General features: G+C 38.6%; 2 protein-coding genes across 2 annotated transcripts in view; both read left to right on the top strand.

Moving 5' to 3' along the window:
* LOC110064066 (fibroblast growth factor receptor 1-A-like) overlaps positions 1 to 9,091 on the top strand; it is a 35,504-nt gene extending 26,413 nt beyond the window's left edge. Inside the window, exons 14-24 of the mRNA XM_089274205.1 lie at positions 1,547 to 1,666; positions 2,069 to 2,099; positions 2,483 to 2,673; positions 2,767 to 2,883; positions 3,660 to 3,844; positions 4,422 to 4,541; positions 4,827 to 4,903; positions 5,630 to 5,670; positions 6,073 to 6,169; positions 7,304 to 7,400; positions 7,867 to 9,091. Coding sequence (XP_089130331.1) covers positions 1,547 to 1,666; positions 2,069 to 2,099; positions 2,483 to 2,673; positions 2,767 to 2,883; positions 3,660 to 3,844; positions 4,422 to 4,541; positions 4,827 to 4,903; positions 5,630 to 5,670; positions 6,073 to 6,169; positions 7,304 to 7,400; positions 7,867 to 8,022 — 1,232 coding nt within the window. The 3' untranslated portion in view covers positions 8,023 to 9,091. The remainder of the gene's footprint in view (positions 1 to 1,546; positions 1,667 to 2,068; positions 2,100 to 2,482; positions 2,674 to 2,766; positions 2,884 to 3,659; positions 3,845 to 4,421; positions 4,542 to 4,826; positions 4,904 to 5,629; positions 5,671 to 6,072; positions 6,170 to 7,303; positions 7,401 to 7,866) is intronic.
* A 135-nt stretch (positions 9,092 to 9,226) lies between these two features.
* On the top strand, positions 9,227 to 14,269 carry LOC110064065 (kelch-like protein 11). Its single transcript, XM_020771067.2, has one exon. The coding sequence runs from the start codon at positions 9,859 to 9,861 to the stop codon at positions 11,611 to 11,613; it is 1,755 nt and encodes a 584-aa protein (XP_020626726.2). The 5' UTR covers positions 9,227 to 9,858; the 3' UTR covers positions 11,614 to 14,269.
* The last annotated feature ends 203 nt before the right edge of the window (positions 14,270 to 14,472 follow it).

The following is a 14,472-nucleotide window of genomic DNA, read 5'->3' as shown; positions in this document are numbered from 1 at the left end:
CCATATAGGAAACACCACTCTACGGAAACGACCTTGCTACGTGTAACAAACGACATTCTTAGAGCAATTGACCGTCGCCAAGATGTTGTATTAGTACTACTCGATTTATTAGCGGCCTTTGATGCTACTGATCATACGATCTCGGTGGAAAGACTCGAGTCTTACCTTGGTTTTTCAAGACAGACACTGTGCTGGTTCGGATCTTACCTTGAAAACCGTTGGCAATCAACAGGAGCCCATTAGTTATTGGAGATCACGTGTTCACATCTTGTGCCCTACGTTATGGTGTCCCACAAGGGTCTATACTTGGACCATTACTTTTCACCCTGTATATCGCCCCTTTTATTAAGGAACAAAACAGAAACTGGATAAACTTCAGAGAATTCAAAACACTTCCACACGCCTTATCACCGTGGAACTAAACGACGCGAGCACGTCAAACCTGCCCTTCGAGAACTACATTGGCCACCTGTTGAGTCCCGGATTATATTCAAAGTTCTGCTTGTCACATTCAAGATTATCCATGGACTTCGTCCAGCCTACTTGTCGCCCCTCCTACAACAATACAACCCGTAGCGAAGCCTACGCTCATCCTCTAAACTACTTTTTACTGTCCCTACTGTGAACTCTGTGACATACGTTGAAGTTGCCTTTTCTTTCTTCGCATCTATATCATGGAACAATCTACCGGATACTATTAAAAATACAACATCTCTTTCATCTTTTAAATCTGCCTTCGAGACGTTCTTGTTTGGGAAATTTTATATTTAATTTATTGTACGAGGAACTGTATCTAGCTTCATTTTTACATTTCACCTCATTTTTAAATTAACTATTTCATTTATTTTATTTATTGCTGTTATAAGAAACATTGTGTAGGTTTTGACTCACTGATTTTTCTATATAGTAATGTAAGCGCATTGAGTTTTTAAATGCGCCCAAAAAACTTTATTATTATTATTTTTTTTATTATCATTATTGTTATTATTATTATTATTATTATTATTATTCTCGTGAAGATCACTGTTAGAAGTAAGCAATATCTGAATGATGACAGTTGTATGGCGACTTTGCAGGCAGACAGGCTAATTGTCACATGAGAAGCTACAGGAAATTAATTTCTGTTTTTGTATGAGCGCCTCCAAGTGAAAAAACAAAGGCAAATGGGCTTCGTTATTTGTAGGAAATTACGCAGTAAGATTTTCGGCACATGTAAAGCAAAATGATAAGATATTGAACTCAAGAACAAGCCAAAAAATGAAAACAACTTACCTTGAAAACTAAAAGCAGGAGCAAAGAATGAAACTAGGCACGCCACTGTGAAAATGAGTCTGACGGGCGTAACTCGGAATCCAATCTTCCCAGCGGACCAAGTAACAAGCGCTTCATGACAAAGTGTGGTCTACATGAAGTGTAAGCCACTCAAAAAGCTACATTGTACTCGGCAGAGTTTCTTGATATAGTATTGCATATTATGGCAACTGTTTGATAGCTGTTTGAAATCAATTCTGCGCCGACAGCAAGTCTGAATTGCTTGTTTTGACAGCTACTCCTGGGTCTGGTGGTTCTCTTGAGTGGTATTACATTGCTGGACCTATATCCGCCTTCATTCTCCTGATCTGTGTTGTTTGTGTCGCCTGCTACATTTGCAAACGTCGAAACCCAGGTGAGTGAGACAGAGAAATCGAGTGCGGAAGCTATGTAACATGTTGTATTAAACTGAAGAAAAAAGCCATCTGAAGAAACGTTTCGGGATTCATGTCGTAGGATATTCCGACACAAGAAGAAACCTGACAGAAATCTGCAGGACACTTTGTTGGTGCATATTGCATAATTTGTGTTAAAGCACCTTGTTATTGGTACTTTTAGTTGTTACTAGTCAGACTACAAGGCTGCTCGCGCTCCGAATATTTGATAAAAAATCAAGAGAAGCCACCTTTCCCAAGAAAATTTGTTCAACACGTCTTGAACGCATATGGAACAGTAAATGCTAATTTGCTGTTTTCTAACCCCATGCCTGGGCTTAAACTCCGTTGGCCCGTTTTGTTTTATTTTGCATATGATTCAGACTTTACCTCTGGGAGTACAACTATGGCCAAGTAAGTCAAAAATAAACTGCTTTATAACAGCTTTTGTTCGACTTCTTCTTCAAAGGTGTGGATCCATCAACCACACCGCGTCGATATGGTAGTTAGAAAACAATCTGCAAATATTATGAAGTACACAAAACTGTATATAGATTAAGTAAATAACAACTCGTTGTTACTTAATTCAACTTTGCTTTATCCCTACGTACGTGGGTAATGTCTGTTGTGTCGCTCAACAAAGATAAAGATACCTTTTTACTGAAATGAAATCACAGTCCTTGAAAATTTCTACGCGCAAACCTACCTAGCGGTACTCGTAGTACTTTCATTTTACTGCATTGAACTATATTTTTATTATTGATATTAAAAATGGGTGAACTTGTTCAATTATTTAGCAAAGGTGAAGTAAAGGCAGCTGAGCTAAAAATAAGGAATGAGGACGTGGATAAATGGGAGATTGTACGTGAGCGTCTAGTTCTCAAGGGGTCCATTGGCCATGGAGCATTTGGAGCAGTTTGGAGAGCACGTTTGAGTCACCCAGGTGGAGAACTTGGAATTCAGACGGTCGCTGTAAAGTGCTTTACACGTAAGATGCACTGAATCTGTCTTAAATTGTTTCATGTGCATGAAACAAACAGCAATATATCGATTTTCCAACTGGTGCTTTCATATTTTGCAGCCACTTCTGGTGAGGAAGGAAGGAAAGCTTTGATGAGAGAGATTGAATTGGGAAAGCTTTTTGGAGAAACTGAGCAGCCAAACATTATTAAGTTTATTGGTTGTGTTACAACTGAAGGTAAATACAGTAAAGTGCCAGGCATTTAATCAAAAATGATTACTTTTATGTGCCAAAATTGTGTCATGATCACTTGACGTTACCTGAGCAAAATGTGTCATTCTACTCACTTAAGATGTCGGTTTAACAAACTTCCCCTTAGTGTGCGCTTTAAAGATTTTGCAGGTTTTTCCAGTTTGAATCAGTTGTGGCGGAGGTCGCAGACAGTAGTGATATTTTCTCCGGCTTCTACTCATAAGATACTTAAGGTCTAAGCATCATTTATCCTTTGCCATCGTCGAACCAAACACAGCGATAATCGTAGAATGTTTTGTTTCCACTCACTACAAGCGTCTGAGGTGGAACAAAGATTCTATCGATAGTAATTGTGTCTTTATTTTTTCCACTAGAAATAAGACACTTATCTACTGGGAAAACTCTTCAACTGCCTTAAGATTTTACTAAATAAGTTGAGTGATATATAATTACAAGAACATCAGTTGTTTCTTTTGTTAATCATGGCTTGCATGCATGTAATTTTTCCATTTTTGAAATATTTTTATCTTGGGATCATAGATTTTGAACTTTTAGTCTTGTTAATCATGGCTTGCATGCATTTAATTTTTCCATTTCTGAAATATTTTTATCTTGGGATCATAGATTTTGAACTTTTAGTCTTGAGCACATTTAAACATGACGTAAATATCATGTTAATTGTCAGCTATTCTGAAAAGAAATTCTACACAGTAGTAAAGTATATTTTGAACCTTTAGTTTACATTATACCTCTGTTCAAAGGGTATCCAATTATGGTCATGGAGTACTGTGCGCTCGGAGATTTGCTTGGTTTGCTGAGAAAAAGCAGGGGAATTCATGACAAATACCATCTTGGAGAGGGAAGTATTGAAGAGCTGGGAATATACGACCTTGTATCATTTGCCAAACAGACTGCGACAGGCATGGTATTCCTTGGATCAAGAGGGGTAAGAGTACATCTACTACACTTAAAAAGGACACTGTCACGATGTATTCAGTTTCCTAACACTGTTACAAATTCACGAAATTGGTCCCTAAATTTATGTAACACGGAACTTAATTAGCTCTAGCTAACTAAATGATTAAAAGCAATTTCTTGCAGAAAATCTACACTGCAGCAGCATTTTTGCAACATTTTAATGATTTTCGAGCCAAACTTGAACCTTTGAAAAATTGACATCCTGACGCTTTTCAAAAATCCATATCACAATCCATTTCCATCCTCGCCATCCTCGCTTCCTAATGGCTTCTAGTCAAATGTCGAGTACTGCTCTACAAAATGAAACCATTATTGTTAAGCTTCCAAAGATCGATGTATGTTTCTGGGATTTCCAACATCATGTTAAAAATGGTGACAATTTCCCCTTAAGGATAGCGTGCATGTCTCAAATTCTAATTTACTTGATTGTATAAGAGCCTATAAGGAGCTGTTTTCCCCAAAGTGTATATTTCGAAGTGTTAGTAGGCCGGCGAGCTTGCCGTAAATATTTCTACGATAATTTATGCCATGTTTTGATGTTGTAGATAATCCATCGTGACCTCGCAGCTCGAAATGTGCTAGTTGATAAAAACTACATATGTAAGGTGACTGACTTTGGACTGGCATATCAGACCTTCAAATACGGGCATGGCAATGCCAAAAAGGTACATTAGTTATAAACAAGCATAACGTGGATGAACAATTACTGGTGTCAGGTTACTGAACCTATCATTAACTTCTACTATAACAATAACGTCGTTGTTGTTATGGTTTTACTTAGCTACTTAGCGGCACCGCACTTCGGATGCGTGTGTTACTTATGCTTATGCCTCAGTGAAAACCAGCACTGATGCAAAGACAAAGTTTATGCGAAATACTTTAGACATTCAGTGAAAACTACTCCATAATGTGTCTCTAAACAAGTTGTGTACTACTGTTTTATTTCACAGGGCTGCATCCCAGTAAAATGGACAGCACCTGAAATTCTGTTTGGAAATGTTGCAGATCTCTCACCATTAAGTGATGTGTATGTACAAATAAATAGCGCTTAGACTTTACTACCCCTCGCCCAGGTTTTCGAACTCATTAGTAATTCCACAAGTTAATACACAGGAAATCATAACAGTGATGGAGTTTAGAAATCTCATCATAAATCAACGTAAATTTTTCCGGTTTTATCTCTCCGTTTTCTCCTATATTTGATTGAGAAGATATATCAAACAATCAAGACCTTGTTTTATCACGTTTCCAAATACCTCGAAGTTCCTCAAAAATACTCCGCTGTGCTTCGTATTTTCAACTCTCTTATCGGCGTTTTAAAATGTGGCAGAAACTATTTCTCGTAATTGATATGTTACATAGCCAATAAATGTAGTGATTCAATAAATTTACCAGTGACAAGAATTCACGACGACTTTCAAACCTCAAGATTAGAACTTCAAGTATGCTTTTAGAGTCAGTAAAGTATGAACCGCGTTTGCGTGCTTTTCGCAGTCACGGTGTTCATTTAACACAGAGGACACCGACAATGAATCATTTTCAGTTTGCCACTAAGTTTGTCACGTTTGGCTACGCTTACAGACGGTTGCCATGAAAGAATTACAAGTACTCCTATGGAGTGGAACTAAGGTAAAATTGAACTGGTTTCAACTGGTCAGAAGCAAGTAATTTAGTGTAATAGCCAAACCTAATTAACTTCTAAATCACATTTTTTTATCATTCTTCAATAACTGCTATACCCACATCTTAACAGGTGGTCTTATGGGATTGTCCTATACGAAATATTCACCATTGGTACGTTATTCTTCATTACTTCTAGGCAGTGTAATGATTTTGATTTTACAGTCTTAGCACACGTTAGCTAATTTAAGTTATTTGATAAAATCAGTTATGTTTTTTTTAGCGAATAAGCAATCTGGGGCAAGTTGGGTCCATTATTTAGATCAAGACTAGCATAACAGGTTTTAAACTCCCTGAAGCTCAAACAGGAAAATATTACAGCTAATTATTCGAGACAAAAAGTCGTCCACTCTTTTGATCAAATAGTGAACTTCTAAACTCAATATTACAACAAGAAGCAAAATCATATCCATGTTTTAGACCAAAATACTCCTTAGTGTGTCGCTATATATGCCCACATAACGTAGTGTGTATGTAATCAGGCCCCTAACAAGTCTCCGTACTAATCCACAACAGGAGGCATTCCGTATCCCGATTGGTCAGAAGCCAAGACAATAGTGGAAATTAAACAAGGTTACAAGATGCCAAAGCCCCAACACGTCGACAAATCTTTGTAGGTTTTGGTTCTTAGACCATTATATTATTTGTGATCGAAGGCAAAGAAGGCGACTTGAAACTATTAATAATCATAGCTGCAAACCTCCAGTGGGACTCCCGTATAAAAGGGACGGGGGGTGCTCGTTGTACCCTTCAGGGTTTCAAAGAGCGGTTTTAGTACCTCTTAGGGTGCTAAACCTCAAAAGGTCCACAGCGGAAGCTTTTCAGGTACCTTTAGGGTATTGAGCGGAAAGAATATGACAGGAGATGATGTGTTGTTTTAGAATTGGTACCTCTTAGGGGTGAAAAAAATCCAACCCATGCCCATAAAACAGGATTTTGGTAATTCTTAGGGGTTCTTTTGAAAAGTTCCGACGAGCACCCCCTTCCTTGTTATGTGGAGTCCTCCCGGCCGGGATGCAAACACGTTTTATTATGCTTCCTGTTGAGATTTTCTTTAAATATTTAAATCTTATATTATTTCGCTAAAACTGTCGCCGGAAAAGTTCCGAGAACTTTAAAAATCCAAGGAGTGCTCAGCTTGTCTTAAAACCAAGGGACTGTACTGCCTCTGAGAGAAGAAAGTAATTTAAACATTGAGAATTTGTGGGAAGATCAGTAAATGGTTTTATCGCCTGCTCTGTTGTTTGGTCACTGTGATTTTTGAAATCTTTTCTTCCACTGACTTGATGATAAGGTATCAAAGTCTTAAAAACATCAAGACGACGTTCAAGGTTGATTTGGTGTTTGACCAATGTGTTCAATGTGTTATGAGACTGACATGTACACAAGAAAATGCCTTCCTTTGGCTGAATTTGTTCTGAAATTATGTAATTTTAATTAAATAACTGGTTGCGTGACAGCTAACACTTTGAAATTTTGCTAGAAACGTTTTGAGAAACCCTGCGACTACAATCAGGTCATTTCAAGCCAAGTTAAAAATTGTAATCATAGGATTCCCTCTGTTATGGGTCGCCTTTGTTGAAATCTTTTCTGATTTTCAACAGCATCAAACATCGCAACAAGCATTTTTGGTGCTCTTAATTGATCAAAGCTCTGTTGAATCGTATATAATTGGCTAACATTTTTTGCCTTCAGTTAAATACCATAACTTACTAGGGATGTAATTAAAACTATTTTTTTTCCTCAGGTATGACATTATGGTGAGGTGCTGGAACGTCAACCCTGACTTCCGTCCTCCCTTTGAAAATCTGCGAAAGAGAATGGAGTCTTATATTCGTGACACGGTTTGTAATAACGGTTTTGATAACAAAATTCTCGAATCTGATTTGTCCTTCCATAGATCTTACACGGTCGCTTCATCTGATTCTCCTTTCTTTATTATATTCTCTCAATTAAACGAGCCCTCCTCTAGTATATAAATTGTCAGAAATTTAAGACAGTTTATGAATATGAATGATTATTCTACAGTAAGTATTTTATTTATGTACCAACTAAACTTACTTTTCACGGCCGCTTTCCTATATTAATTATAGGAGAGGATATTAATCGGTCTCCCACATATATGGTCATTTTCAAGCATGTTATTTCCCCGTTTCCAGTACGCTCTCCTCTCTTTTGACCACTTCTTTAAGGTCATGCATCGAATGGGATTTTCCAGCTACTTCTAACCCCTAACACATTCGCTTTGAGCACGTCAAAAGCTGCCACTGTCACTAAGATAAATGTTCATTACTTATACTGTTATCTCAGACATACCTGGAACTGATCAACATGGACGAGTACGATTCAAGTAAATATGCAAAAGTGGAAGACGAGGGAGGAGAAAACATTAGGGAACATTCGCAAGAAGCTAAGTCAAGTGGAAAGAAACGTGGAGCAAGAAGATGTGCAAGCGTGCGCCAGTAGAGATGGTGCATTGATTCGAATCACGAGAGTATCATGTTAATGGAAAAAAAAAAACCATAAATAACAGAAAATTGTCAGTTAAATAGCTGGCCATGTAGATTTGATCAAAAGAGATTTACTCATAATTTGCATGTTTAGCTGAAATAACATTCTAAATCTGATCCGGAAGATGATAGCAGAAATGGACTAGGGTAGGTTCTAGGGCCATGGTTCCCCATTTTGACAAAGGTAGCCATTGTTATACGTTTGTCCAACTAATGAGACGGCTGTGTTAATGAAGTGGCTGTGATAATAGTATTCAGTACTATTAATGAAGTCGCCGCACTAATAAGAGACTTATAATAATAAGGTGCCCGTGCTTCTGACGTGATCATGCTTATTTTATACTAATGAGGTGCCGTTCAAATGAGTTGCTGTGCTGCCAAGGTTGTCGCGTTAACGAGGTAGCTGAGCTGATGATATTTTCCGCCAATGAGGTGGCGCACCAAGGAAGTGATGTGCTAATGAGGCGGCTGTGAAAAAGACGCATTAACGAGCTGGTTGTTGATAATGCGGCTGCTGTGCTAATGAGATAGTTGTGCTCATAAATTAAAGCGGCTGTGTAAAAAATAAAACTGAATGTGACTATCTGAAGAAACAATTTGAAGAGACAATAACTCAGAGAAAAGGGCAAGGAACAAGTAGCTTTACTAGTTGAACTTTCTTGTTGGCTGTATGCCGTCATGGAGTATCTCTGCTCGTTAGGCCACTTTCCTTCTAAAAGGCACTTTACAGAGAGGTACTATCCCTGCATGTTATGAGGTGGTTGTGTCAGTGACGTGGCGCTACTAATTAAGTGAACGTAAGAACGAGCTGGATGTTGCTTATTAGCCTGCTGTGCTAAAAAGGTAGTTGTGTCTATGAAACAGCTGTGTAGATGTTGTTGATTAACTATCTAGTGAGGTGCCTGTCTTAATTAGGAACAAGAACAATTTGGCTCCAATCAGGAAAATACAAATGACATGTTTAAGTCATTATCAGTATGTAACTAGCCCAGAAACCACAGGTAAAAATTCCATAGTTTAGTTCACACTGTATAATCATCATTTTATTACATTACCTAGTAATTACGAGTTCGTTTGTTCTTTGCTGGTATTTAAAAATTGTTTACAGAGAGTTGATAAAAGCGAAAAAAGTCACTTCATTAATCATGTCTGAAGAGCTGTTTGTTTAAAGCAGACTTTAAAACTAACTCTAGAATAATATGTTGCTTGGCAATAAGCTAGCCCCTTGAATTGACTCTCAATCGTTTAAGCTGCGTATGTTTGAGTAGTGCCAGTGTAAAGCGGCCTTCACACGGCAAACTTAAGTTGGCAAACTCGTGTTGGCAAACTTCAAAAGGTTGGCAAACTCGCTCCTTCACACGCCAAACTCGCGTCAAATCACAACATAAGGTAATTTTCAAAAATTTAAGGGTCGGCTGCCCCTCCGCTACCTCCCCGCCCTTCTCTCTGGTCAAAAATTGGATCATAGGCTCACCTTTGAGTCACGCGCACGAGCGGCGAAGAGCAAAGCGATCCGGCGGAAAGGAGTTTGGCATCGCCGCTCGATTTCGCGCTCGCGGTTACGCCGTGCGCCCTTGTGCTCCAACGTCTGCAACGTGAGCCTGCTCGCAGACTAGACATTCCAAACAAACATTCTATGGCCCTTCGTTGTCTGCGGGCTCATTAAGCGCCCAGCGGTATAGCTTCGTTGGCGTGATCTCTTGTCTCGCTGACGATCTGGTTGATTCTCCGGTTGTGTCAGCTCGGCTCAGCTGTGTTTCACCTGGGGTAACTTCATTTGATCAGCGTAGTTATGGATTCTGCTGTTTTACCAGCCGTTGAGGCTGCTAAGCAGCAATTTTGTGTTGAAATGATGAAAGGCCTTGATACTCGGCGAAAGAACGACCAGTTTTGTGATGTGATTCTAGAAGTTAGCTCCGGTGACGATCAATCTTGTTTGAAAGCTCACAAGATCGTGTTATGTGCAGCAAGTCCGTTCTTTGACAACGCTCTTAACAGTGACATGAAAGAAAAGAAAGAAGGAGTGATCCGATTAGAAGAGACGAGCAAAGCTGTGATGGAAGAAGTGTTGGAGTATCTGTACACGGGACATGTTGTCATCAATGAAAACAATGCACACGAACTCCTGGCCAAAGCAGATTATTTCTTGATTCCAAGTCTAAAAGTTTTGTCGAGCAAGTTCATCATGCAAACACTGTCCCTTTCCAACTGCATCGTAGCTTATTATCTGGCCTTGAAATATCGGTGTGAAGAACTTCTGAAAGGTGCTAAGGATTTCATTCATGCCAACTTTGTTGCTGTAGCAGAAACTGAAGAGTTTCTTAATATGAGCAGCAAAGAAGTCCAGGAATGGATCTCAAGTGATGAAATCATCATCAAAGGAGAAGAAGTGGTCTTTGAGGTGGTCGTAAAATGGATCGAGACAAACGGTTATAGAAAAAATCTTCAATGTTTCTATGACTTGTTTCAACATGTTCGTTTGGTTTACGTGCCGCTCAATTATTTGTCCAAAGTGATTCTCCCGCATCGCTTTGTAAAAGCCAGAAAGAAATGTTTGGATTTGGCCCTAGATGCAATAAATTGTATTTCTGAGGGTACAGAGGAGCACTTTTTCAGTCAGGCCCCTAGAAAATGCCTCAAAACTCACGAAGATGCCATTGTTGCTTGTGGACAAAGGAAAACATTGTGTTACCTTCCCTCTGAAGATAGGTGGTATCAGTTAGCTGACATGCTGTCCCCTCATAACTCATACTGTCACACACTTTCCACTTGCCATAGTAAATTGTACCTCATTGGTGGGAATGTGTCCAGCGGCACCTCTGAACGCTATGAGCCCTCACTTGACTTGTGGACCTCTGGAAAAGCCCCTGAAGGTGATGTTTCAGAAGTCAGAGGGTGCGCTGCGGCTGCTACACTCCAGGGTTTCTTGTACGTAGTTGGAGGCAAAAGCAAAAGCAATGATGGCAAGCGATTGAGCACTGTGCAGAAATACAATCCTGACACCAACATATGGCAAGACGTTTCTCCTCTGAGCAGCCCTAGATCAAGCATATGTGCAGTGGCTGACGGAACTTATCTGTATGCTATTGGAGGCATGAGTGATACTGGTAAATTCGTGAACATTGTTGAAAGGTTTGATCCCACTAATAACACGTGGGATAAATGCTGTTCTACTCTTGCAAGAAGAAGACATGCTGCCGGTGTAGCCATTAAGCAAAGGGTGTTTGTATTTGGAGGCCTCTCTGAGCAGTCAGCTACAGATTCCTGTGAGGTGTATGATCCAGCTACCAACATCTGGACAGGAATTCCAAGTGCAGTTGCGCCAAGAGGCTATGCAAGTGCTGTAAGTTTCAAAGAGCATATCTATGTCTTTGGTTGTTTTCAAAGTGAAGATGGCGGCAGGCAAGAAATGTCATTGCAAGCTTACGATGTGGACAGCAATGAATGGGTACCGTTAATTCGGTCATTTGGCTCAAGATTTTTCAAAATTTCTCGTCTTAGAATACTAAGAGATGTCTTGCTTACTTGCCAGGTACTTGAATCATGATTCTTGCATCCTGTAAGTTTCAAATGGCAATCTATATGTAAAGGTAGCCTGTGACAAACAGTTGACACTACTGGTTGACTGAAATGTCTGTCAAGTGACTGTATTGGAAACCATGGGACGGTGCTTTTCATTATGCTTAACAGACCGGTCAGAGACCAGTGGAACTAACCAATGGAAAATGTTACCACATTTTCCAATCAAACCAGACCAAGTGAGAGGAATGGCTCTTACCTTTTTCTATACGCATCCCCAATCCCCCACATAAGTGAAATCTAAAGCTGAAGAGAGGTAGGAAATTAAGGTGGAACTTGCCAAAATGGAACAGCAAATTGCGATCCAAACAGACCAACTGATTAAAGGGAACCACCTTTGAAGGTGGTCCTGTATATTCTGGTCAGATCAAACTGAAACATCGTTCCATTTGATCCTTAGTACTGAAATTTCAAGAATCTTGGCATAATGGAAAGCACCCTATTTTATAGATGCTATGTGTTAACATGTCAGCCAAGAAATGGTCTTTATTCAATGCCAATCTGTACATCAACTGATTGTCTTATTTTGGCCACTGTACAGCAGAACTGATGCACAGCCAGAATATTTTTCTCTAATTCTTCAGTCTATATCATGCATGCAAGGGCATAACTGGGATTTTTCAAAGGGGGGATCACGCTGTGTCAAAATGAGGGTACTCACCCAAATGTCATGTCATTTTTGCCACCTGTTGTGGCTTGTTTGCTTAAAAAAGGCTTACAAAAGGGGGTTCACAGACACCCCAGGATTCCCCCTAGCTACACCCCTGCACATGAAGTTAGGTGCATTGCTTAAACTGTGTCTGCGATGCATATCTGACACTGTTTTCTAATGTTATTGAGGCTATTCAATGTGGCGTAAACTCTAGTTGATCAAAGTGTTTGTGGACTACTCATAGCATCTTTTAGGTCAATCCAGTGTAATATTTTACTTTTTTCTAATTTTAATTCTTAGATCATGATTATATTTTTTAACTTTCATTTTTATTCATTTGTTTTATGCTTTGTAAACTACGGCTGTGTACAACACATTGAGATTATGCAATTAATAAGAATGATAATATACGTGAAAAAATTACTCGATTGTGATTGGCTGAGAGCAATGGAGTTCAAGTGTAACACCAGTGCAAAAAGTGTAACACCGGTGCAAAAAGTGTAACACCAGTGAAATTACACATCATAATTCTGGATTATGATTGGCTGAAAGACAATAGGAAATTTTTGAAGCCAATGATATTACGTAAAATGATGACGAGAATTTTGTGCGGAAACATTGAAAAAAGTTTTCTCAAATGAGAAAAAGTGGCTTCAAGAAAGGTCTTCTGGCACTTCCTCCACGCAAATTTTTTCATGCCTATATTATTAATAAGTAATCATATGGTTTTTCTCATTACATTTGGAATTAATTTGCACTTGTGAGTTTTTCAAAAAGCTGAAATTGCACTCGCCAAAGCGGCTCATGCAATTTTAGCTTTTTGAAAAACTCATTCGTGCAAATTAATTCCAAATTGAACTCGAAACTGTATGATTACCTATACTAATTTTTACCATTAGCACTATTCCTATATATATGTATATAGGGTAGTTTTTATTTTTTGTTGCTCAAAAAATTGATTCAAAACAGGGGTTTGACATGCCTGGTTTGACCAATGATCTAGAGGATAGTTTTCCTTATATAGAAGTTTAGTTGAAAGAGTTTTCCTGCCTGTAAAAACCAGTTGCCCCTCCTGCTGAATACTTAAATGAAACCCCTGTGTCAGTGTGTGTTTCATTGGAGAAGCCGAACGAATTTTAAGCAAAAGTTTCTAGTCAGGCTGGTTTATCCAGCAAAAGTGATCAACAGCTGATTTCCTCCTTACAACAGCATGAGCATGACACTGCCAAGTAGTTGACCAAAGGGAATAAGATTGAACAAGGAATATAGTTAAGAATTAGCCAAGGTTGGTTCGTTTTGGCCAAGACACCTGTAGCTGACAAGAGATGAAGCCTCACCACTACATTCGATAGAAGTGAAGAGTGAACCGTTAAACTACAAGTTCAAGCATAATTTTGTTTTTATCATAATTTTTGTAAACAACCTCAATCAATAATAATTAATAAAATACAAAAAAATAATAATGCACTAACCAATCATTTCATTCCAGACATTTCACTAATTAGTTTTAAATGTTTTGAGTTGGAAACATTTTTAAAGATTGAGTTTGTTTATTGATTGTTAGTCAGACACTGAGTAGCCAATCAGATTGCATGTTTACCTGATAGTAGGTCACTCACTGTTATGCTAATGCCTGATACCCACTAGTGTGACTCTAGTGTGTACCCTGGTACAATAGGTTCTGTTTTAGCTTGTTACATTTTTTTATTATTTTTCAGGAGGGCAGGGTGGTTGATTAGGTTATCATAATTATGAAAACATGTATCTTGTCAGTTAATGTGATTCTTTCTGTATTCATGGAAGAACCACTATATTACATGGTGTTTTTTTAATGCTGTAACTGGATTTCCATTTTATATTATTGATGTTTTTACTTAAGAATTCAATCATACTTTTAAGTTTTTAGATATTAAGGCAGATAGCCTTTACCCTTCTGATGTAATTATTAATTATTAAAAATAGTCATCAAGTCTCTCTTGTTTACTCTTTCTGCCTCTGAAACAATCTTACCTTCGGGAACTTGTTTTAGGAAGGCATTTCGACTACAGTGCAAAATTAATTTGAAATAGAAATATTGGGATACAAATGGTCGAAATGGTTAGAGCTAGGAGTAGCTTCCCTTTCTCAAGAGAAAGTTCCTTGTCATAGGTATGGTTAAGTTACCGGCTTCTCTTT

This window comes from Orbicella faveolata, unplaced genomic scaffold, assembly GCF_042242905.1.
Source record: "Orbicella faveolata isolate gen_17 unplaced genomic scaffold, um_ofav_v1 contig_35, whole genome shotgun sequence".
NCBI classification, from domain to species: domain Eukaryota; kingdom Metazoa; phylum Cnidaria; class Anthozoa; order Scleractinia; family Merulinidae; genus Orbicella; species Orbicella faveolata.
The sequence above is the reverse complement of the archived record's forward strand: the minus strand, read 5'-3'. Positions and strand labels throughout refer to the sequence as shown.

Bases quoted from the DNA above. Each gene is read 5' to 3' on its own strand.
- LOC110064065 (XM_020771067.2), top strand. From the start codon at position 9,859: ATGGATTCTGCTGTTTTACCAGCCGTTGAGGCTGCTAAGCAGCAATTT.